The sequence below is a fragment of the Gossypium raimondii genome, chromosome 7 (genome assembly GCF_025698545.1).
Source record: "Gossypium raimondii isolate GPD5lz chromosome 7, ASM2569854v1, whole genome shotgun sequence".
NCBI lineage: Eukaryota > Viridiplantae > Streptophyta > Magnoliopsida > Malvales > Malvaceae > Gossypium > Gossypium raimondii.
Genome location: NC_068571.1, coordinates 44,645,300 through 44,669,550, shown reverse-complemented (window position 1 = coordinate 44,669,550; position 24,251 = coordinate 44,645,300). Strand labels below are relative to the sequence as shown.

Sequence of the window (24,251 nt, the reverse complement as noted above, 5' to 3'; positions counted from 1 at the left end):
TGTCATAGATCAAAAGTTTGAATCTCATCAAGGGTGATACGTTCAAATCGTCTTGGTAGGTGATTGTACACCCACGTATAGTCAAGGTGTTTATGGCATGTTGACTCTTGACAGAGCACGTCAGGCAAAATACTATTCTGGAGACAATACTTTGAATTGTTTGGGATTTGATTGGTTACCCAACGGATGTCATTTTAGAAACTTCTCTCAAAAGAGTTAATCCCAGCTCAATTGTGCATTCTCATGAACCATGCAACTAGGTCAAGCTTGTTGGGTTGATTTGGTAAAAGAGTTTGGTGTTCCTAAGTAAAATTTCAATTTCAACTTTTGAGAATGAAAAAGTAAATGTTGAAAGTAAATTTTCTCTCACTTTAATTTATCTTGATTTTGAAATAATTGAATCCAATGTTAAAATCAAATATCAAATGTCTTAATAATAATAATTTTAGTGAATGGAATTCACATTTTGGCAAATTGTACACGAAATCAATGCAAATTTTTTGCAAATTTGAAATCCAAATTAAGATTGAAAATGGTAAAGTTTTTCAATATACAAATTACTGTACAAATAACTCTCAACAATAACACAATCAATGGCCCATTTCCCTGGCAGGATTAATAATTTTGTGGCCTTTTTTAAGTACCATCTTCTTCAACAAGTGATATATATGCTATAGGTTAGGGGTGTGAACCCACCATGAGCGAGATGCTCATATCGTTTTGGTGTGTGACTATATATCCACGTAGGTCGAGGCATTCTCAACCTTGTAAACTAAGCCCTTAGGGCAACTGCTCATGGTACACTAGTTCTTGGTAGAGTACGAGAGGTAAAATTTTCTTCGAAGATGATTTTTAAAAATTTATTTGATTGTTTAATGGACAACACTTTAAAAATTTATTCCGAAAGAACTCATCCCCTCAACAACCTCAATTGTGCATTCTCATGAACCAAGCTGCTTGCCTTCATCAGCTTCAAATCGGCAACATCTATGTATACAAACAAAAATCTCTAACACCACCATTATAGTATATTCCACTTTGTTTACAATCGATTTTTACGGCTGTCCAATAAAAAAATATTTAATTTATACATTAATTAATTTTGTGTCTATCATTTAATTTAGGTTATGTCACTAAACTCGTTCCACTAACACAATAAATTAGTTTAAAGTTTTACATGGTGGGAGAATCTTATACAACAATATAAAAGATTTCAGATTTGCTTAGCACGATACTAACAACTGGAAAAGATAATTATAAAACTTGTGCATTATATTATGAAAAGGAAATTTAAAATGTAAAAATATAATTAATAATTGATAATCTTATAATATAGATTATCTGATAGTAAAGTTTTGATGAAATAAATAAAATTGTCAAATATATAATCCATTTGAGAGACAAGAAAGTAATTATAAAAATTAAGAGTAAACCTGAAAAAATAATAAATTCAAGAAAATTGTTTCCTTTCGACACCTTCAAACTTCAAATTTACAATAATGAGGTAAAATTACTAAATGTGATGATTTTATAGGGCAATAAAATTAGTATTTATTTAGCTATATCAAATTCTCTAATACCATTATTATAATATATTCCAATTTGTTTACATCAATTGACTATCATTTAATTTAGTGGAACACAATAAATTACCTTAAAATTTTACGTCGTGATACAACTTTATCCAACAACATAATAAATCCCAAATTTGCATGTGCGATTAATATTATGTTTTAAAATAATTTAGAATTTATGGTAAAAATATATAATAAGATTATGAGAAGGAAATTTTAAAAATAAAACTGTGATCAATTGTGAATATATAAATAATGATTCATAATTTATAATGTAAATATTCTCAAGTTCTGGTGAAATTCTTAAATTTGAGAGAAAATTAGCCGAAAAGAAGAAAACAATTTTCAAAATTCAATTTTAAAAAATGGTTAAAACGGTCATGTAAAATAATATAATAAAGCTCCTACACCACATCTCACAATAAAACTAGTATTCAAGTTTCCGAATATATACACCACCACTATCTATAAATTTATAAATATTCTTTTAAAATCCAATGATTTTTATGTGCCAAAATCTAATGAATCTGTTTAATTAAAGCAGAACTTGAAACTATCAATGAACTATCTTGAATGCCTTTAACCACTTACAAACTATCAGAATGAATCATTGCCGTTGAAGAAGGACTAACCCACCCAAAATACCCCATAATTCATTATAAAAAATCGAACATTTCCCCAAATGTATGTTATACCCAAGAACCTATTCCCCATTTCCATTTCGTAACACTCCGTCAACCCCATTGAATCTTGAATCCAATTTTACCGTTCCGTTGATATTTTAATGAACCCAGTTTCCTGACTGAAGCTATCCTCGTACTGCCTGATTTGAAATACCTTATGAACTGACATGTATTGTTTCGCCCAACTATACTATATGCTTTATCAATACCAAAGGCGTTCCAAGATACAACTTAGAAAATAATTTTTGTTCTATCTTTAAACTTAGTTGCCATTAACGCAATAAATTACCTTAAAATTGGAAAATATTATCCAAATTTTAGATTTGTTTAACGCAACACTAACAGTTGTTTCCTCTTTAAGGTGTTTAATATCTTCCTTGAAAAATCAATTGTAAAAATGGTTAAAATAATATAAAAGAATTGCCATAACTGGTGAATCCTTCAATTTAGTTTATATCACTAAAGTAATGCCATTAACACAGCAATTTACCTTGAATTTTTACACAGCCGAGAATCCAGATTTGTAATATTAACAACTGTAATATTTTATAAGAAGAAAATAAAGCCAAGCTTATTGTTGTACGGTTGCTTTCAGGTGTAGTAGTCTTTATTCCCAAGGCAATTAAAGAGAAAAAGAAAGGCCATTTCACCGGTAATGTTTACTGTAGTATCGTGAAATACCGAGATCTGCTATCGAGGAAAAAACAAACAAAAAAATATGATGAAAATTAGAGTATGTTGATGATGATGTTAGGGGCGGTGCAGTTAGGAGCTGCGGCGGCGTGCGTGGTGGTTTTAGTTCCAATGGGAATGGCTGGTTGGCACTTGAGTCGTAACAAGATGCTCTTTTTCAGTGGTGCCCTTTTCATTTCTCTCGCCATTTGTGTTCATTTAACTCCTTATTTCCCTTCGGTTCCCGATTTCGTCACATCCGTCTCTTCCGCCGTTGTTTTCGATCACCGTTCTTCTTGTATCAATTTAGTCAACGAGATTTCTTGGGAAGTCAAGCCCAACGCTTCTTTTCATCATTTCAACAACACCCAGAATTCCTCTTCCATTGCTGATTTTTACGATAAGCGTTGGGATTGGTCCGATTCTTATAAGCTTAAAGCTTGTGAGTTTACGAAATTGTCTAAATCTGATGCTTCTGACTTGCTGAACGGCTCTTGGGTGGTCATCGCCGGTGATTCACAAGCACGATTGTTCACCCTCTCTTTGTTAAATCTGATTTTGGGTCCTCAATCTCAACGCATGGATTCAGTTCGAGCTGATTTGTTCAAAAGGCATAGCGATTACAGCGTTTTAGTTAACGAAACCGGTATGAAATTGGATTTCATTTGGGCACCTTATGTTATGAATTTGACCAATTTGGTGATGAATTTCAAGACCCAAAAGAATTGCCCTGATGTTATGATCATGGGTGCTGGTCTTTGGCACATGCTTCATTTCACCAATGCATCAGATTATGATCTGCACTTGCATATATTAAAAACTCAAGTAGTTTCCTTGTTGCCATTTTCAACTGAGTTAGCCATGAATGAACCGGTAACTGGCTCAGTCCCCATCAAGTCATCCCACCTGTTTTGGCTCGGGATGCCGGTGCTGATCAATGGGATGTTGAACACAGAGGAGAAGAGGGCGAAGATGAATGATGCAATGTGGCATGCCTATGATAAAGCACTCGGTGATAGTAAGCTTTTACGCCAAACCGGTGGCCCTCTGTTTTTGTTGGATTTTCAGTCATTAACTTGGAATTGTGGCCCGCATTGTACATCTGATGGCATGCATTATGATGGAGCTATCTATGAAGCTGCTGTTCAGATTATGCTAAATACATTGCTTATTGAATCTCATCAAACTCTTTGATTACTCTTAAATCCTGTTCTTAGCTGTTTTTTTATTATACCTATTATTTTACAGCAACCTTGAGAAAGAAAGAAGAGGCTTGATTCTTGCCAGTTTTTTCCTTTGATTTGGATTAACACACAAGTATGCTTTTTTTGTATGACAATTTCTTTTTACATGTTTGAAAACCAAATATTCATTTGTTTGTATACTATAGCTTCATCACACTTTGATTGATTCAAATCTAAAGTTTTGTGAACAAATTTTATTTTTGTACATTATTAGTTGCATCTTCTAGTGTCTTTCTTTTTTGCAATGTATAACTGCAATTGAGTATAGATTGAAAATCGAGTCTATAGCTGTGTACATTTATTTGAAGAAGCAATTTGATTGTCAAGAGTTGTTCTAAGTACCTAGGGGCAGTATAATTAAGAAAGATAGGAGAGATTAATGGAGATGTTAACTATAGGATTAAAGGTGGAGACTTGTGACAGAAGAGCCCTGCTTTGCTATAGGACAGTTCTAAGAGACCTGCTTTGCTATACGGTAGGGAATGTTGGGGTAACAAGAAGCAATATATACAAAACACTAGTCTAGCCGAGACACAAATGTTAAGATAGATGTATGATAAGACTAAGAGTGAGTTTGGATGGGCGGTGCGTTTACCTGCTGTTAGTGTAAAAATAGGGGTGGCGGTGAGATTAGATACTGTTGCGATACTATAGCGTGAGACAAAAAGTAAGCTAAACGCACCGCACCGCACTCAATCGCCCATCCAAACCCACCTTAAGGATGTAGTTAGATATGATGATATTCATCTCAAAGTTGAGCAAGGTGATAGAAAACCATTTACATTGGTTTGGCGATATAAGGCACGGATCGACGGATGCATGTGTTTGAAAGATCGAGTAAATTGACATTACACAAGATCGATTATAGGTAAGAAGATGGTGGTGGATAAGAATGATTGGAGTAGCAGGATTCATTTGTCATGTACCTGACATAAAAAGCTTTTTATGCGTGATTTTTTATTTAATGTCATAGGTTTCCTAAATTGTGTTATGTTATTTGTATAACATTTTTAGAAGGAAGGTTCATGGATGTGTAGATAGTGTGTTATCTTGTATTTGTTTCTTCTGACTATACTTGAAATCCCCTTTTATGTGTTAGTTATGCAGACATGTATTGCAGGACACTCCAGCATTCTTTTCTGTTGTAATAAATGCTTGCATGTGTTAGGAAGAAGTGATTCCCATTCACCTAAGTATCCAAAATAGTAAAAAGAATAACAGCTGCAGTGAATTGTGCATGTTTGGAAACTTGTCTGAGATGTACAATCTCCAGTCATCGTAGTGTTGTCATATTGCAGTTTATTGACTAAAGAGCTTTGAAGGCAATTTGTGAAGCTAAGTTTGCATATCACCATGGTTGACATGGTCTTCATTAAGTCAAATACAATTTCTTGTTAATCATCCAATACGTCTATTTTTTACATTAAATTAGTTCATTAGTTCAACCAGAAGGATCTATTTTGTGAAACCTCATCGAACTACGAAAAAATGGAAATTTTGGGCAAAATTGATATATCCTGCTATTTTAAGTCCTTACACACAATAAAAAAAGTCGCCAATTCTACCCTTCCATTTCCATCCCCAATCAGTACAAAACAACAGATAAACAAAAAGAAAGAAAAGAATAGGACAGTCTTGTCTCTCTATATATAATAAATAATAACCAACATTACATTATTGTTGATGATGATGCTTTTCTTTCATCTTAGGCCTCGAATTGCTTTCCTTCAAAAGTTTGGCCAAAGTTCCAATTTTTAGGAGCAACATTGTAAGATGTAAGTGTAAGACCATCACTATTAGTGACCTCAAATGAAAGTGGTTGATTCCTTAGATCAGAATTTATATGCCAATTTTGTCCCCAATTCCGACCCATCGGTAACCACCCCGTTCTTGAACCTTTAATCTTAACTGCAACTATGTCACCAGCGCCTCCAACATTGCTGATGAGAACTGACACGAAGATCCCTGAGCCATCAATGGTGAATCGTACACCTCCTTCTTTTCTGCACTTTATCCTGTTTTAAGACAAATGAGACAGAATTTAAGATGTTTTATCCCAACAAATCCAACAATGTAAGAAACCCAGATTTGTATACCTTCGATACTGGACAGGCATGTTGCCAGCTTTCCAAATAGCAATCTTTTCAAAAGCTTCAATGGGAAGTACAAAGTGTTTGTTAGGAGGATTACAACGCCCACCGCCTTCCGCCGTGAACCCATAATTTGGAGCACAGAAATTTGTGGCGGTGACAATGATAGATGTCCCAGGTATACACCACCGCAGGTCGTCCACACACCTTAACTCGAAACAAGCACCGCAGATCTGTCCACGCTGAAACAAAGCTTCACTTAAACCCACAGTCGCCATACCGTACCCAGCCTTGACTAGGTCTCCATACCCACAAGCACCGCCGACGGCGTCGCGAGGATCCGAAGCGGCGTAGTAAGTGGCGCGTGCGGAGTGCCAGACGGTGGACTGTGGCGCCGGTGGGGAAGAAGAGAAGGTGGAGGAAGAGTAATGGGAAGTGACAGTAGAGATGAGTGAGAGAAGAAGAGCTGCAGTTGCAGTTATAGAAGATGGGTTGGACATTTTGTTGAGAGACAAAACAAAGGAAAGAGACAGTAAACTAAAGAAAATAGGAAAGTTAAAGAGCTTAATTAGATTGGTGTCTGAAAAATAAGATGTAGCGGAATCGATTCGATCTTTTTCATCAAAATGTGAACTTGCCAATTGCCATTTCAGTCTTCACTGTGCAAATAAATAATCATTATTGCTCAACTTTTCTCCGGCTCTTCTTTTCTTGTTTTTGGGCCCTCTTTTTTCTTTACTCAAAAAGCGTTAGGGTTGTGCATTATGATTCATTAATAAAATTTTTTGGTTTTATTTTATGATTTATGAAGTTCCTGATTCCTCCTCACATTTCTTACCTTCAAATTTAAATATTATTTATCCAACTATAAAAAGTTATAAAATACCACTCAATTATTTAACTTTTTTCTTTTTTCATTGTCCGCCGTTAATTTGGTAGCTTTTAAAATTGATATAATAGTAATTTTAACCCTTAATATTTGTACATTGTGTCAATTTAGTATTTAATTCTAAACAATTTAACCCTTAAATTTTACACATTCGTAATTTAATCTTTTTATAGTTTTACTTTTTTTTCGTGATATTAAATATTAATTTTAAAAGAATGAGAAAAGATAAATATTATTATCTAGGATTTTTTGGTATTTTTATTTTTGGTATATTTTAGATCAAATTTAGCTGCTAAATTTGTTTTTAGCTTTTAAGTAAAATGTCACAAATAAAAAGCAAAACTACAAAAAAGACTACATTACATGATATATGAATTTTAAGAGTTAATTTATTTAGAATTAAGATTAAATTGATAGGTATAAATATTATTGTATGTCAAATTTAAAAGCTATCACATCATCTTCTTATTAACCATTTAGTCAAGTGACCAAGAAAAAACAAAATTAAATAATTGAGTAATCACTTTACAACTTTTTCATAATTAAATAAAAACTAATCATCAATTGCGTAATTAGCAATGAAGTTTACCTTTAATCTTTTGAGATCACCTTCAAATAAATCCTATTGGAAACCAAAGGCACACAAATAATTAAAGATAATGAAATATATTATTTGACTCAGTCAAATCAATGATAAAAAACCTGAAGCTCATTTGCTGAAAGCTCAACATTGCTAAAACTTGTAGCAAATCCATTGAAGTTAAAATAAAATCAGTGGCCTCAAAGTACTTTTTTTTCATCTTATTTTGAAACAAATTATTACATGATGATTAATAATGTAACCATAATCTCCAAATGAAACAAATAAACATCCACCATTGCAGATCAGTGTTGATCAATATACAGCTGTGTTGACTAAGCTCCGAACAACCTGGAGACCATCGTTAAATGCTTTCAGTGAGTTTTCATACATTGCAGAATATGGAAACATAATAATCCAAAAAAATAAAACATCATTTCTACCTTTGAAGTCGTGACTGCGATCGCTTGGTGCTGCATAAATGGAACATGTAGATTTGTTAATGGTTGGTTTTTTTCCCAGAAATCTTTAATAGTAGATATTATATTACTCAGACTCGGATTTTAAAGAAAGGGTTTTTAATGGAAGTTAGACATGCCTCGGTGTAGGCTGTGGTTTGTCTGCTGGCTTTGAGTCTGGTTGCTGAGTTTCATCACTTGCTAAAGGAACATTTTTTACCTGTAAAATGTTTTTTTAATATTAATAAACAGATATAAAATCAAAGCAATGAAAGGTGAACCAGTAATAGAGAAAGATATATATATATACCAGATTCCTGAACATTAGATTATAAAATGCTTGAATGTATCTCTGTTTAGCTTGTTTCTGATCTTTGTTCAATTGTTTCCAAAACCCATACATGCATCCCATATTTAATACCTTGTTTGCATATATTTTCCAGGTATAGCTACAAGCCCAAAAAAAAAAAAACCCAAGTCAGCGCTTTAATATTGCAAAAGAAATGAGCAGCCACGGTTGTAACTTGTTTTATTACCATTCATTTATGCGTTTCAATCCATCAGCTGAGAACTGATTCCAATATGCAGGATTGGTTTTGCATTTCTCAAAGAAATCAGCAATTTTGTTGCTTGATTCATCTCCATTTGTGGGATTAATATGGAAACCGGAAACTCCGTCCACAATGATCTCGGCAGGGCCTCCTTGATTGGTTGCGAAGGTCGGCAAACCGCAGTTCATTGCTTCGATCACTGTAAGACCGAATGCTTCATATAAAGCTGGCTGAACAAATGCACCCTTTGTATCGGCAATGCAACGGTAGAGTTCGCCGTTTCGGTTACGGTCTGTCTGCGCGGCTATCCATCGGATTTGGCCCTTGAGTTGGTATTTCTCTATGAGTGCGTGCATCTTTTTTATTTCAGCCATTTCTTCTCTATCTTTTGATTTAGAGGGATTAAAGAAGGCTCCTACTATTACAAGGTTGACCAAGCTTCTTAGCCTTTTGTTTTTACCGTACCATTCAGTTAATCCAGTCAAGTTCTTCACTGTATCAAGTCTTGCCATTGAGAAAATTATAGGTTTCTTCCTGTCTGCTAGATAACCACTGTTTTGAAGCAAAATAATTCAATAAGATGTTGAATAATCCCAAGTGATTTGAAGCAAAATATAATTCAATAGACCTTCACTTACATGTGTTCATCATTATCCACTTTACTGTACAGAAGTTCTTCAATTGCAGGATGAAATGATGTGAATCGTTTTCCGGTCTCCGTATACGGGAAATACACAGATTGATCGGCACCGGGAGCAGCGATGTTGAACTTAGGGTCATAAACATTGATGCCTGAAACAACTCTACAGAGCCCTGGGAGTGTAAATGCAGCATGACTCTCATATTGTCCAGGTCTCTCTTTGCTGCAAACAACATGATTGAATTCTATGTCACAAATCATGGTAAAATAAGTTACAAGTGAGCAATATTGGATCTGGTACTTCAAGAAAAACGAACAGTCAGAGTTCGATATGGCTAATTCTCTAACCTCCCTGCAATCTCCTGGTATGTGCTTGCTATAATGAAATCTGCAGCATTCATTGAAATTGTATCAGCAATGAATTGACATGAAAAATGATACTTTGGGTCAAGTTCCTTCCACTTGATGTCTGAATCCTCGTATTTCGTCTTCTCTAAAGCATGCGCAATCGTAGCCTACATAGAAATACTTGTTAGAAATTAGCATATATGTATGTGTGTGTGTGTGTGTGTGTGTGTGTGTGTGTGTGTGTGTATAAGTTAAACAGACACCTGTGTTATCCCAAGTTTGCTAGCTACTAGAGATGATACTAAGTTCCCATCAGTGTAGTTTCCAATAATAAGGTCTGGTTTACCCTCCATTGCATCCAAGATCTTGGATGTAACATCCTAATGATATCCAAATAAAAGTGGGCAGTTAGTAAGACCAAAATGGAAGCAGATGGATGAGTAGAGAGATCTACACATGCCTGAGCAAACGTCTCGAGATAAGGATAAATGTCGAAACGCGAAACCCATCGGCGTAGGATACCGGTTTCAGTCCTGAAAGGCACTCGGAGGATCTGACTGTATTTGGTGCCGATGATGGACTCCCTCTCTTGGTTGCACTTAGTTCCTCGGGCATCAGGTATGAGTCTTGTGACCTATTATGCTCAAATATTACCATTCATCAAGCACCATTCAGGCTAGAAACTAACTGTAAATTGCTACTATAGGGGAGAAATTTGTATTCACCACTAAGATTTGAGGCTTAATATTGAGGCCTTGGGATTTGATTTTGAGAACCAATTCTTCCTCCATGGCCCTCATTTGGTCCAAAATATAAACAACCTGTCCACCAGTGTCTGGCAAACCAAGCACATCTGATTGTCCAAAATATCCATGAGGAGAGAAGATTACAACCTTGAATATGGTGGGAAGTTTGCTAAAAAGCTTTTCCAAATTCTGTGGATCAGGTGCTTGCAACACTTCCGAGAGTGACCGTATCGTTTCATGCACTCTTTCAACCGTATCACCCCACCCTCTCTCGAATCCCCACTCCTTGAACCTGCAACAAAATTTTATACACATATACTAAGCAATCATCAAGCATGATGGAACCATATCTTTTTCTATACTGTTTTTACCTTAGCTCAATACTCTGGTATGGGGTATCCCTAGGAAGATCTGAGAGGGAAACTTCAGCTACTATAAGAGCCAATTGAAGCTTTGCTGCTGTGTTAAGTGTCTCGTTTATCATAAGTTTCTGCAGGTTGAGAAAACAACCATTAATTTGCATTTTATCGTACATATATGTACATATGCATATATGCATATATATAGATATACCTCTCCTTGATATTCGAGTGAGAGTAAGTAATCTACAAGGGGCTGGGCATTATCCACAGATCCACTTAGCTTAGAAGTAATGTACTTTGACGCAAAATTAAGTCCTTTTCCAATAGAAGAAGCCAATGTTAATTTTGGCATCGAGAAATCAAATGCTTCAAAATCCACCTCTAATGCATTTTCATCTTTCGACCTGTAGTAAACATTAAACACTTAAATACACACACAGACGTAAACACATACACCTTTTGAAGATACAATGCCATAGCATAAATTAACATACCAATTCTCATCGGCGATCGTCTCTTTGAGTTTCAGGTACTCGGCGGAGGATATTTGTTTGACGTCGGAGAGATCGACGGAGTTCACCTTAACAAACTCCCAACATCCCGGAGTCGGTCTTACGGCAAAGGTGACATAAGGTGGAGTAACAACCGCTTCCTGAAAATTATAAAACACCTCATAATCTTTCAAAAAATGTCATTTTCCAGTTCTTTTTTTGCATGTAATAAACTTACCTGAGCTGAAGAAAACATGGTGCCCAAGGTCTCATTTTTATCATCCATTACTTTTTCAAATTCATCCCTCAATTCATGGGCTTTCAAAACCCTTTTTCCTTTCTCCATGTACTTAGAAAAGCAACGTTTCATGTAAGACTGGCTCTGCTTCAAGGCATTGCGTATGTTGTCAGCTATGGAGTCACTAAGCTTCCCGGTCGATGTAGACGTCATTTTTTGTTTCTTCTTTAATATGCAATACTAAGTAGTTCATACATATATATATGGGGTTGGGGTTGGGGTTATGGTATATGATAAAGTGCAGATGGGGGATAGGAATAATGAAATATATGCAAATGCATGAAGAGAAGAAAAAGAAGATTCGGATGCAATGCTAGTCTTAATCAAATCAAGGAAAGAATTTGTGTACGTAAGAAGAAACTTAGGCCACCCGAAGGAGAAAAAAGTTGAAGGGCATTGCTTTATTCTTTTCTTTTCGTGGATGTCAGTCTAACAACACAAACAAACGTTCAGACATGTTCCACTCCAACACAATCGTAACTTAAATTCCTTTTGTCTCAATTAATTATTGTGTTTATAATTATAATCTTAATTATAACTCAAACGAATTCATGATGAATTAAATTGAAACTTGTATAAATTTTATAGATTATACTTTGTAGCAAAAATTAAAAGAAAAGTGTGAGGTTTACTTTTGAATAATTAAGCGGTTTAAATGAAAACTTATGAATACTTCAATAATTATTTTATAATTTTTGAAGTTAAATGATAATAATTTAATAAATTTGGGTGTAGTTTAATTTACACTGTTTTATTATATAATGTTTATTCTTTGAATCTTTATCCTCTTAATTTTTTGTCATTTTTAATTTAAACTTGCATGAATTAGTATTTCATAAAACTAAATATTAAAAAATTTAAAATTTTATTATTTTTGGCAAACACAGATTGACATAACTACGCAAGCTTATGGATTAAGTTGAACTTATCCTTTCTCCTGCATTTGCCATCGAATTTGGTTTGAAATTCCTTTTCTTGGAGGCTGGGTCTCTTTGATTCATATTTTTAGTTTGAAAAATATATCAGAAATTAAACTTCATGGTTAAAAATAATAGTTAAAATAACAAATCAAATGAATATAAAAATCATTCATATTTGCCCAAGCTTTGCAATCCCACGAATTAAAATAAAGGCTTCAAATTTCGGTTATATTTATCCATATTGTATATTGGTAAATTGAATATAATAATTCAACATATATTATATAAAAGAGAAAGCAACAATCAATGAAGGGACAGGTCTACTCTTACGCTCTCAGTCTAAATGTAACGAATATGATAATATATAAAATATCGTAAAATATTTTTTAATGTTTTTTGAATTAATATTAGCATAGATAAAATTTGAAATCCAGCCTAACAAAATAAAATTTATATTAATACCATTCATCAAAAAGAAAAAAAAGACGTCATTCTAAATTATGAAAAGGAAGAACCTTAGATCCAATTGCCAGTCGATATTAAATCTAATTAAATTTTCTCATGTAAAAAATATTCATAAGAAATTCATGCACTACGAGCCAACCTCTCTCGAAATTCCTCTTCGGATTTTTGTCTTTCAAGCCTCCAAATTTCCTTGCACCGATTGATAAATTCCTCTGCTTTCACATCAACTTCCTTTGACAGTGGGATGCCCTCTTCGTCACTTGGATCCTCCCATATTTCATCCTTCTTGTTAAAAAACTCCGTCTCTTGGACATAAGCTGTATGGTCTATGAAGGGTCTTTTATTTCGATTTTGGGATTTTGTAAGACGTTTGATTTTTACTTTGGGTTGAAATAGTAAAACTAAGTTCTTCCACAATTTCTTGGGCACCATTTTCTTCTTCAAGAGATTAAACATGGCTTTTGCAATCAAATTTTGGCTAATTATCTAACATACATGTCCATATATTCATTTCTAAACCATGTTATAAACTGGAAAGATTTCACATCAAAATTAGAAAGATTTTATTTCTTCATTTTTAGTTTTGTTTCCATATTACTATATTTAAATATTATGAAATTATAAAAGAGGAAAGATTTCACATCAAAATTAGAAGCTTTTCTTTCTTACCTTCGTTTATGTTTCTTTATTATTTTCACAACTATTTCCTTTGGCAAAATTAAACTAAAATTAAGAGGAAATCCTTTCTTCTTCTTTTTTTAATTTTTCCCATTCATGAATTTATAATCTTAATCATTAAACCCAACTTAAATGGAGAAATTAAATATTTGCATTAAAACAAGGTCTGTTAAAAAATCCACTTAATTAAAATTCCGCATCAATTTCACCTGTCAACTGTAAAATTGGAAATAAAATATAAATAATCTCTGATAGAGGCAGTTTAGTGCCAAAAGAGAAACACTATTCCTTTATTTATATACTGTGAATTAATTCAAAATTAATAATAATATGTTAAGATTTTTTTAATTATTCTGAAATAGAAAAACAAAACAAAACAAGGACTAAATTTAGTCCCTATACTTTTAAATTTTAAAATTTTGGTCCTCACCAAATGACAACTATTAAAGTTTTATTAAGTTAAGTTATTTTCAAAATCCAATGCGATAAACATACTATAATATATGTAATGCGATATCAGCTCGTTGTTTCCACATATTACTCACTTAAAATTCAATTAATAGATTAACGGTAGTCATCTGTGTCAAGACTAAAATTTCAAAATTCAAAAATATAAGGACTTAGAATGATCTAATTGTAGAATATGAACTTAATATACACTTGTATGCATAATACAGAACTAGTAATTGAATTTAACCAAACGAATTTAATTGTTACCGTTTGAGTCGAGATTAAAATTAATAAAATTAAAGTAAGACTAAATATACAATTTTCACAAAGTATAGGGACTGATAATAAAATTTAAGTGAAAGAAATAGAATTGGGGAAGGCTCAAATACTGTATGGAATGTGGAGGGTAGCATAATATTGAATATTAGCACGTGACAACCCCCACAAAGAAACAATATGATGGTGGGTGAGTAGCATTGCCCCATTCCCACTCCCCCAATCTTATATATATCTTAGCAAAATTATAATTAAAACCAAAATCAAAATCCATAAGTTTGTTCATAATAATAATAAAATTTAAGAATGGTAGTGAAAGTGTACGGTCCAATCAAGGCAGCTTGCCCTCAAAGGGTATTGGCATGCCTTCTTGAGAAAGAGGTTGAATTTCAGATCGTCGATGTCGATCTCGAAGCCGGCGATCATAAAAAACCCGATTTCCTCCTTCGTCAAGTACTGCACTGCATGTCTCTTTGCTTTGTTATTCATTGTTATATTATAATATTTACTATTTTTGGTTCTTGGTATTTTGACGTTTTCTTTTTTTGCAGCCGTTTGGACAAGTCCCAGCTATAGAGGATGGCGACTTCAAACTTTTTGGTAAGGTTCTTGGGATGCGTTCCTGTAAGGTTTTAAGGATAAATTATAGTTATTAAACAGTCTATGTTTTTGCTCAATGTTATAAATAATTATTAAATTATTTAAAATTTTCATTTAAGTCAATAAATTATTTTAATGTTTTTTTATTTAAGTGTTGTTAAATTTTTTTTTTAAATCTGGCTAACGAACTTTATACGACGATTCGGTAATTAGTACAGTAGATCATGGACGAAGATAAAGGGGGCAAGCAGTAACCTTGCTCCTAAGAATAACAATGAAGTGGGGCGAGAGCGAATATTGCTAAATCCATCACAACTCCATAGTTGGCACACTCTACTCCACCATCCGCCTTGCTCTACTATAGATGTATAATTTTGAAAACTACTATCATCTCCATGGATATTAGATACATCCATCCCCGCTCTGCTTCAATTCAAATTTTGCTACTCATCTTTAATATTTTCGATCTTTTTAAAATCAAGTAAATATTTAAACACAATTCTTCAAAAAAAATATTTAAACATGAAATATATGAGCTTTTTTTAGTATTACATTATTATATTTTTACCTTTTTAATAACTTATATATACAAGGATTAAATGGCAATCTAGAGCAGGTCGGGATGGGACAAGTAATTACCATAATCACTCCACTCCCACTCCAAAAGAAAAAAGTCCACCTCGCCTCGTCCCGCATCCACTTTTCAAAAGAAAAGGTTCGTTGCATTTGGAGCGGATTGGTTTAGAATCCGTTGAGTGGCTTGGATTCTGCCATCCCTACTTGCTCCCCCAAATGGTAGATTTGCCATTTAATCCCTTAACTTTTTTGAAAGTACATGTTAGTATAATGATAAAATTACACTTTAGCTTCCAATAATTTAAGATTCATCTTTGGCCCCTTCTAAAGCAATTTTCTAGCTTCGTCCCTAGGTGATCAGTACCTATTGACGAGTAGAAGAACATACCAAATATCCAAATTGATCTGATAGCCAATGTCGAAGATCGGAGAAGAAAGTTGTTTAGACTTTGGTTTGTAGATTTGTGATGTTTCGATTGGTGCAAGTGTTGTAAATAGAGAAGGCGGCCATGCATCAACAATTTAAATAGCCAATGACTTAAATGAAAACTTTCAAATAGTTAAATAACCATTTTGTAACTTACTTTTTCATGTTGAGTGATTAAAACGTAAACTTAGTTTAGTGACCTTAGGTGTAATTTACCCTTTTCATATTTATATTCAAATGTGTAAATATTTTGCTTTTGGCAGAGTCTAGGGCAATCATAAGGTACTATGCAGCCAAATATGAAAAGCAAGGTACAAACCTACTTGGAAACTCATTGGAAGAACGAGCAATGGTGGATCAATGGCTAGAAGTAGAAGCCCACAACTTCAACGATTTGGTCTACACTTTGGTGTTTCAACTGTTGATCCTCCCACGAATGGGCAAGCAGGGTGATACGGCCTTAGTGCTCAGCTGCCAACAAAAGCTGGAAAAAGTGTTGGACATCTACGAGCAACGCTTGTCCACCACCGCCTATCTTGCCGGAGATTCATTCACCTTGGCCGACCTTAGCCATCTACCCGCTCTTCGATACTTGGTCGACGATGTTGGGATGTGGCACATGGTGTCTCAACGGAAGCATGTGAATGCATGGTGGGAGACCATTTCTAACCGAGCTGCTTGGAAGAAACTCATGAACCTCGCTAATTATTGATCACCTTATATTACTATTTTCATTTATCAAAGAATAAAATTTTAATGTCTTTTGATTAAACTAATCTAGCTTAAATATAGTACTTTTAGTTTAACTTCGAATTAAAAGTTACCATGTAGCTTTATATTATGGTGAGAAAATAAAATAAATAAAAATATGGATAAACTACATTAGTAGTCATCCAATTATTAGTATTTGTTTTTGGTCCCTCAACTATTTAATTTTTGTTGTTTTTGTTCACAAGTACAAGTAGACTAATGATGGTAGCTTTTAAAATTGACATAATAGTAACTTTAACCCTCAAATTTTATATATTGTATCAGTTTAGTTTTTATTCTAAAATTTTAACCCTCAACATTTACATATTATGTAATTTGGTGTTTTTTTTATAACCTTTTCACCTAAAAAGCTGAAAAAAATTTCAGCCAATTTTGATTGAAATATATTAAAAAATGAAAACACCAAAAATCTCAAGATAATAATTTTATCTTTTCTCATTCTTTTAAAATTAACCCTCAATGTTACAAAGAAAAGCAAAATTGCAAAAGAAAAGGGTAAACTACATTAGAAGTCATCCAACTATATATGGTTTTTTTCTTTTTTTGGGTCACCTATCTATAAAAAGTTACAAAATGGTCACTCAACTATTAGTAAATTTTTTTTTGGTCACCTAACTATGAAAAGTTATAAAATGGACACACAACTATCCAATTTTGTCTATTTTTATCACCAACAGGTGACGTAAAAATGGAAACACCCAAAAATCTAAGATAGTTGAGTGACCGAAAAAGACAAAATTGAATAGTTGAATGACTATTTTGTAACTTTTCATAGTTGGGTGACCAGAAAAGAAAATCACTAATAGTTGGTTGACCATTTTGTAACTTTTCATAGCTAGGTGACCAAAACAGGAAAATAGTTGGAATATTACTAATGTAGTTTACCCAAAAAGAGACCAAATTACTCGATGTGTAAATGTTGAGGGTTAACATTTTTTAGAATTAAGACTAAATTAACAAAATTTATAAATGTTAAGGGTTAAAATTGCTAATATGCTAATTTTAAAAGCCGTCACCATTAGTCAATTAGTGATAAAAAGACAAAATTAAATAGGTCAATAATCATCTTGTAGCTTTTTATAGTTAAGAGACAAAAAATTTCAGATAGATGTTACTATTGATACGATGATAAACACCGTCACAAGTAAAATTTTCTAAAAACTAAATGTAAGCAACAAATGTAAATCTAACTAGTTTGGTTATTAGAATATTTTAGTCGTATAAATGATTTTAGTATATATACACATATGCTCCCACCAAGCTTCAAATCATTCCTAAAAAATTAATGCTAATATACATGGATCCAAATACTATACAATGAACCGTTAAGCTTTATTTCGATGGACAGTGAAATTAATTCCGATGAGAAGAACTAATTGTTGATGGAGCCACGAGAGATCTAACATATGCAACAGGGAGGGCAATTAATTTCTTTGCTTTGCTTACATAAGCTCTCTTTGTAAAGTTGTTATAATCATTGGCCTCTATCTCATCTAATATTTGCTTATATAGCATCAATGATGCCGATACCTGCATTTTAACAATTTAAACACTGATTACTGGTTATTATGTTCCGTGTTACGTCGAAAGACGAGTTTATTGATTACTTACCGGCCATCGACTCGATGCATTTAGCTCTTTAACTCCTTTTTCAGCTTCATGAAACAACATTCTGGCCCTCTTTATTTGTTTCTTCATGAAGTTCCTCCACTTATCTGTTACTTTTCCACTAAAAATGTCCTCATCTGATAGTCCTTCCTGTGCTAACTCATCTTGTGGTAGATAAATCCGTCCCCTTTGTGCACTGCAGGTACCAAGTTCAAGTACAAAATGTAGTATGAGACTTAAAAAATGTACATTTTAATGCATAGAGCACCATGCAACTTACTCTTCTCCAACATCTCTGAGTATGTTAGTGAGTTGATTAGCTATCCCTAATGCTAATGCAGCATTATACACACTCTCTGTGCTAGCTAAAGATTCAGGTGCAATGCCCATCACAGGCACACTCATCAACCCGACAGTGCCGGCTACATAATAGCAATAGAGATAAAGTTCGTCGAAGTTTTTGTATCTCGATTTCCTTAAGTCCATCCTCATTCCTTCTATCATGTCTTTGAAAGGCTGCAAACAGAGTGGAAAATGATCTATGGGTAGCAATATAAGTTGGATGCCAACTAGAAGCTGTTCTCTAGCTCAGTTTAAGGTAAGCACAAGCCAATCTAATGCAAGTAACCTGAATATTGACTGGAAATTTATTAACCGTGTTGGCTAAAGCGGCATCGAGCATATCAAACGGACGACCGTTGAATAGATCTTCCAACCTTGCTTCCCACCTATCTAAAGCAGTGGGAGTTATATGCGGTGCATTTGGTCCGTCAACGAGCTCATCGGTCCTCCGACACCAGACTGTATAAATGCATATAACATCATAAGAAAGTGAACAAATAATTACTGTCATACATCATACACTTAAAAGACTCACCATAGATAGCCCATATAGCCCTACGTCTTTCAGGGGTCATCAGCAAAGTTCCTAGACAAGGCAAAATTAAGCATAATTGTTTTTTTTTTTCTAGTATTTGATCGAAACTCTAATTCAAAGCTACTGTATAACAAGAATTAGAAAAGGCTAACCCAAATAAAAGGTTTTTGCATACTCGGCACAAATTTCACCACAACGATCATATGCTTCATTTAACAAGCTCAAATCACCAGGTACAACAACATCCCCACGAGGTGATCTCAATTGCTTATTAACCAAAGCTGCCTGTTTCAACACCACATTGTAAACCTTCTCCTCTGATGACATAGCTATTTCACCTGCTGAGCTAGTGGCTGCCATGGTTGACATCACAGTGACCTTCACCTTGCTTCTTCTTAACCCTTCTGAACCAGGAACATGAGTCCTTAAAGAACAAAAATGGGGTTTCCATCTCTGATTCTTACCTTTACCTGCTCTGTGTTGGAACAACAAATTGGGACATGGCAAGGACCGGTTCCCATGATGAAGGAACCCCAAGTTTGATTGGGAAGATACAAACCAAAGCAACTTTAAAGACATGTTGAAACCAAATGGGATCTAAACCAAAGAAAGAACAGTGAGAGAGGTTGATTTAAAAGTTGGTTGTATGTATCTAGCTTCCATTGGATCGCTTCTTCTTTTTTTTTGTGTGTGTGTGTGTGTGTGTGTTATTAATGTTATTTCTATGAAGGCAAAACAATTACCTATTGTTATTATTTTGATGGATGGCTACAAATATTATTAAATGGGGGGAGGAGGATAGTGATTTATGAATAATATAATCAAAATGAAACAAATGGTTGTCGGGATTAGGTGTTGGGATCCTAAGACCAAACCCGGTTCTGCTCTTAAATTATTTCTTTATCTTTAATCTTAAAATGTGGGGGCGGATAAACCCAAATGAGATGAAGGATAAAAGCATGAAGGTGAAATCCAGGTAGAGAATGATGTCGACCAATTAAAAAATAGTGAGATCGGGGGTATTCGATAAGGTTATCTAAGTAAGGCATGGCGATTGGCGACACTGTCTGTGAGTATGCGGCAAGTGAAATATAAACACACCATACGGGACTTTTTTTGGTGTTGAAAGCGACTTCGACATATTCAAATTATTGCAATAATAAAAATATTAATCGAATTAAAATTCAGTAAATAAAATATACATTTGTTAATTTTTTATTGTCTTCAACGATGGGACATCCGTTCCCTCCAATTGATCCAATTTTAGATAAGTAGATTTTAAATTTGAATTGGAAAAATGTCATGCACATTTTTCTTTTAATCTTCTAATTATAACTTTTTATATATCAAATTACTATTTTAGAATTTTTTTGCCACAATGATTTCACCCTTTAACTTTATAAAAAACATCATTTTAGTCCTCCACTTATTTTTTTGCATTTTTTTAGCATTTAAACTTGTATTATTTGTCAATTCATCGAATGAGAAAATTAACTGACATGGCATCAACGTGGGCCATTAGATATTAATTATTTTTTAAATTTTAAAATATATTTTTAATACTTTTTAATTTTTCAAAATTATTTTTTAAAAATTTTTAAAAATCAATTAATTGTTGGCGTGCCATCCACGTGTATGCCACGTCAGTAAAGTTAAAAGAACATTAACTTTTCCATCAATTTTAAGGGTAATTTGACAAACAGTGCAAGTTTAAGAGCTAAAAGAGACGAAAAATAAATGGAGGGCTAAAATAATTTTTTTTTTGTAAAATTAGAGAATCAAATAAGTCATTGTGCCTTTTTTTGGCATTATCTATGTTCATGTTACTGTTCATGTTCGATGTTTGGGATGCCTCTCCTAACAATCTGGTCCCCAAGGTTCGAACCCGTATTCTCTTATTAGGAGTGCAATGTGTCTTTATCACTACACCAAACACTTGTTGGTAATTTAGATTTTTTTTTTTACAAAATATAACACATTCGGTGAGTCAAAAAATGTTAAAATATGTTCCAAATGTTTTACTTTTCGCATGTTTAGAATTTAGTCCTTATAGTTTTATTTTTAAAAATTTTAATCTTTTTACTTTTAGATTTCAACAAATAAAATTCATTTGTCTATGGCACAAGGGAACAGTGGTTAAGTCTCATGTTAGCACCTCAAATATCAAGGTTCAAACTTTGTTGTTGCTCATTTCCCTCCTCAAATTGTATTATGGATAAAAGAATTCAGGTCTATTTATTAGAACTATTAAATTTTTTTATTGAATTTGTTAATGTGACATTTTAATAGGGTTAACAATTAAATTTTTATTTTTTTCAAAATTTTAAAAAAATAAATTAACTAAATGTACGAAGACTACATGAATTTAGAACATATTTAAACTCCTAAAAACTTAAGGACACTTGAATTGTTGAAGTGGAAAATGCTATGCATCAAAAGCATATCTCCCATGCATGAATTGCGTTCTCCTATACTATTTTGGAAACTTAAGTGCCTTACATCAAAGTAGTTCTTTCACTCACGAAAAGTTTTCTTTGATACCAATTCAAATTATGTTACTTCACCTTTAATACTGTATAAAAAATTTATTATATCTCAAGCGTTCAATGAAAAAAAATAATCATTGCCAATAAGAAAGGAGTATCTTCATAATGTCATTGATAACAACCATCGTTTTCACATAGATCAAATCTTATTAATGTTTTCAATTTTTCAAAGTCAATAATTCTAAAGATGATTACATGGAGTGTATCCAAGCCATACTCTAACTTCAATCTATATTCAAGCTTACGAATGAGGCAATCATGATATAATGGACCAGTTCCAAGCCCTCTTTCTCCTATAAAATATCTTCTCTTCTAAAACAAAGAAGAGAGACCTCATATAGTGAATACTCTACTTAAACACCATTTCTAAACCTCCATCATCAATAACTTTCCACATAACCTACAATATGAACCATTATTATTTATCCTAACATTTTGTATAATAATTGTTATAACAAAGATAACAGAAAATATTCTATTATTCTTAATATATAATAAATATTTATATTTTTTATGATTAATAAATGTATCTTCTATATGCAAACAATAAATATAGATGTGATAAAATAATAATAAACCAGATATATATATATATATATATATAGGATCCTAAATTTTTGAATTAATTATAACCTAGGTGAATGATCTTTGTTTTTGTTAGGTGGAATTCTATTTTATTTTATTTTATTGACTGAAAAATTTCAAGCATCTCATTAAAACATCAAACAGTACATAATATAAAGGCTCAAAGTCCAAAAAAATAGGACACTTAGCACAAGACCAAACAAGCCCAGCCCAAATCCACGAGAAGCAAACCCTAGGCACCTCAAGCGAAGAAGGAGGGTTTTTTTTTTTTTATAAAAATAATATTAAAAAATAAATTAATTACGAAAATAAAACGAAAAACAAATTAATTACGGAAATGAGATGTTTTTTTTATAGAGAATATAGGTGTCATTTGACTGGTTGGGGGGTACCACTTTTTTTTTAAATTATTTTTTATTGGTGTTGCCTGACACACTGGCGACATTGAATTGAAATGTGATAAAAAATCATGAGAGACCCGATAAGAAACATTTCCCTTAAATTGGCTGTTGAAAAAAAAAAACTTAAGGACGCACCAAACATGACACAAGGGATAATTGCTTCATAAACCCTTTTTTATTTATTGTTTTCTTTTTAAAACCATGTAACAAATGATATTTTTATTGGTAAATGTTGAACTTATTTGATTGTTTTTAACAATAAGGATTAAATTGATTTAATAATTGAGAGGATTAATTTGATCTGACCATTATAATAGAAGGACCTATAAACCTATTTTCGTAATTAATTAATTTTTTTACTATTATTTTTATAAAACAAGCCAAAGAAAGAGTGTAATGAGAGAAGTGAGGTGGAAATTTTAAAGAAAGGGTAGAAAGTGTGAAGAAACAACCATAGCTATTGGATTTTGTTTGTGTGATGGAAATATACCAACTATATCACATTCTAAATATACGATTTGACGTATAAAGAGTGATATGGTCTGTCTGTTTAATAATGATGGAAACATGGTGTCCACGTTTGTCTTTAAATTATCGAATTTTTATAAAAACTATTATATATTTGTAATAGGCCAATTTAGTCCGGGCTCATAAAAAAATAATAAACCTAAATTAATAAAACAAAGTCCAAAATTATATAATTTGGCTCGATCGGGATGACCCATTACTTGAAAAGGTTGAAGGTCTATCTACAAGCTTGATGCATATGGAAACATAATCTTCAAGGATATGCAATCTTAGATATGATATGTAATCTTAGATATGATATGTAATCTTAGAAGATATGATTTTGTAATCTTAAAGATTTAATTTGTAGATACCTTTTAATCTTAGCCGTTGATGTAATTAATCTGCACCGTTGGATTTGGGGAGGCTCAACTATAAATAGATGCCTTTCCCTTCATTGTAAAGGAGGGAAGTGGGGAGTAATAATAATTTTTAAGAGTATTTACTCAAATTTCTCTCTCTCTTGCGTTCTTATTTTGTTGATTTGTGTATAATTTATTTATTGATTTGTATATTGTTGATTTCAAATCTCTTTTTCTCTTACTATTCATTTTCAAATTTATTATTTTTAAATTTGTTTACATTTTATTTGGCCTTATATTTTTTATTTTATACTCTTTATTTTAAATTCATTGGTCTTTGATTATTGATACTATTTAATCCTCTATTTGTTATTTTAGTTTTTTATTATTAAATTAATTATTTTAATATTATTAATACTATTATGTGACATCATTAATCTTGTATCATTATTATTATTTTATTTTTATATTCATGCGAATACATCATTTTTATGTAATATATATTGTTTTATATATAGTATATGTATGCTTATATATATTTTATACATATGTTTTTGTTTTATTTTACTTCCTAAC

General features: G+C 32.7%; 5 protein-coding genes across 5 annotated transcripts; 2 read left to right on the top strand and 3 right to left on the bottom strand.

The window, feature by feature from the left end:
- Window positions 1-2,840: 2,840 nt before the first annotated feature.
- Window positions 2,841-4,365, top strand: LOC105788774 (protein ALTERED XYLOGLUCAN 9). The gene has a single exon (XM_012615816.2). The coding sequence runs from the start codon at window positions 2,993-2,995 to the stop codon at window positions 4,121-4,123; it is 1,131 nt and encodes a 376-aa protein (XP_012471270.1). The 5' UTR covers window positions 2,841-2,992; the 3' UTR covers window positions 4,124-4,365.
- Window positions 4,366-5,652: 1,287 nt separating this feature from the next.
- On the bottom strand, window positions 5,653-6,993 carry LOC105788795 (expansin-A13). Its single transcript, XM_012615841.2, has 2 exons — window positions 6,270-6,993; window positions 5,653-6,188 (listed from the first exon to the last, which is right to left on the bottom strand). The coding sequence occupies exons 1-2, from the start codon at window positions 6,761-6,763 to the stop codon at window positions 5,879-5,881; spliced, it is 804 nt and encodes a 267-aa protein (XP_012471295.1). The 5' UTR covers window positions 6,764-6,993; the 3' UTR covers window positions 5,653-5,878.
- Window positions 6,994-7,927: 934 nt separating this feature from the next.
- LOC105788781 (sucrose synthase 5) lies at window positions 7,928-11,868 on the bottom strand. The gene is made up of 14 exons (XM_012615827.2): window positions 11,567-11,868; window positions 11,332-11,489; window positions 11,049-11,241; window positions 10,847-10,965; window positions 10,455-10,767; window positions 10,190-10,363; window positions 9,993-10,109; window positions 9,730-9,896; window positions 9,380-9,604; window positions 8,727-9,293; window positions 8,501-8,639; window positions 8,331-8,410; window positions 8,176-8,205; window positions 7,928-8,083 (listed from the first exon to the last, which is right to left on the bottom strand). The coding sequence occupies exons 1-14, from the start codon at window positions 11,777-11,779 to the stop codon at window positions 8,068-8,070; spliced, it is 2,511 nt and encodes an 836-aa protein (XP_012471281.1). The 5' UTR covers window positions 11,780-11,868; the 3' UTR covers window positions 7,928-8,067.
- A 2,796-nt stretch (window positions 11,869-14,664) lies between these two features.
- LOC105788805 (glutathione S-transferase F12) lies at window positions 14,665-16,924 on the top strand. The gene is made up of 3 exons (XM_012615850.2): window positions 14,665-14,868; window positions 14,967-15,015; window positions 16,282-16,924. Exons 1-3 carry the CDS (start codon window positions 14,722-14,724, stop codon window positions 16,728-16,730), a joined length of 645 nt encoding a protein of 214 aa, XP_012471304.1. The 5' UTR covers window positions 14,665-14,721; the 3' UTR covers window positions 16,731-16,924.
- A 1,046-nt stretch (window positions 16,925-17,970) lies between these two features.
- On the bottom strand, window positions 17,971-20,100 carry LOC105788812 (phytoene synthase 2, chloroplastic). Its single transcript, XM_012615863.2, has 6 exons — window positions 19,427-20,100; window positions 19,275-19,325; window positions 19,026-19,198; window positions 18,678-18,913; window positions 18,401-18,593; window positions 17,971-18,319 (listed from the first exon to the last, which is right to left on the bottom strand). The coding sequence occupies exons 1-6, from the start codon at window positions 19,851-19,853 to the stop codon at window positions 18,143-18,145; spliced, it is 1,257 nt and encodes a 418-aa protein (XP_012471317.1). The 5' UTR covers window positions 19,854-20,100; the 3' UTR covers window positions 17,971-18,142.
- Window positions 20,101-24,251: the final 4,151 nt, after the last annotated feature.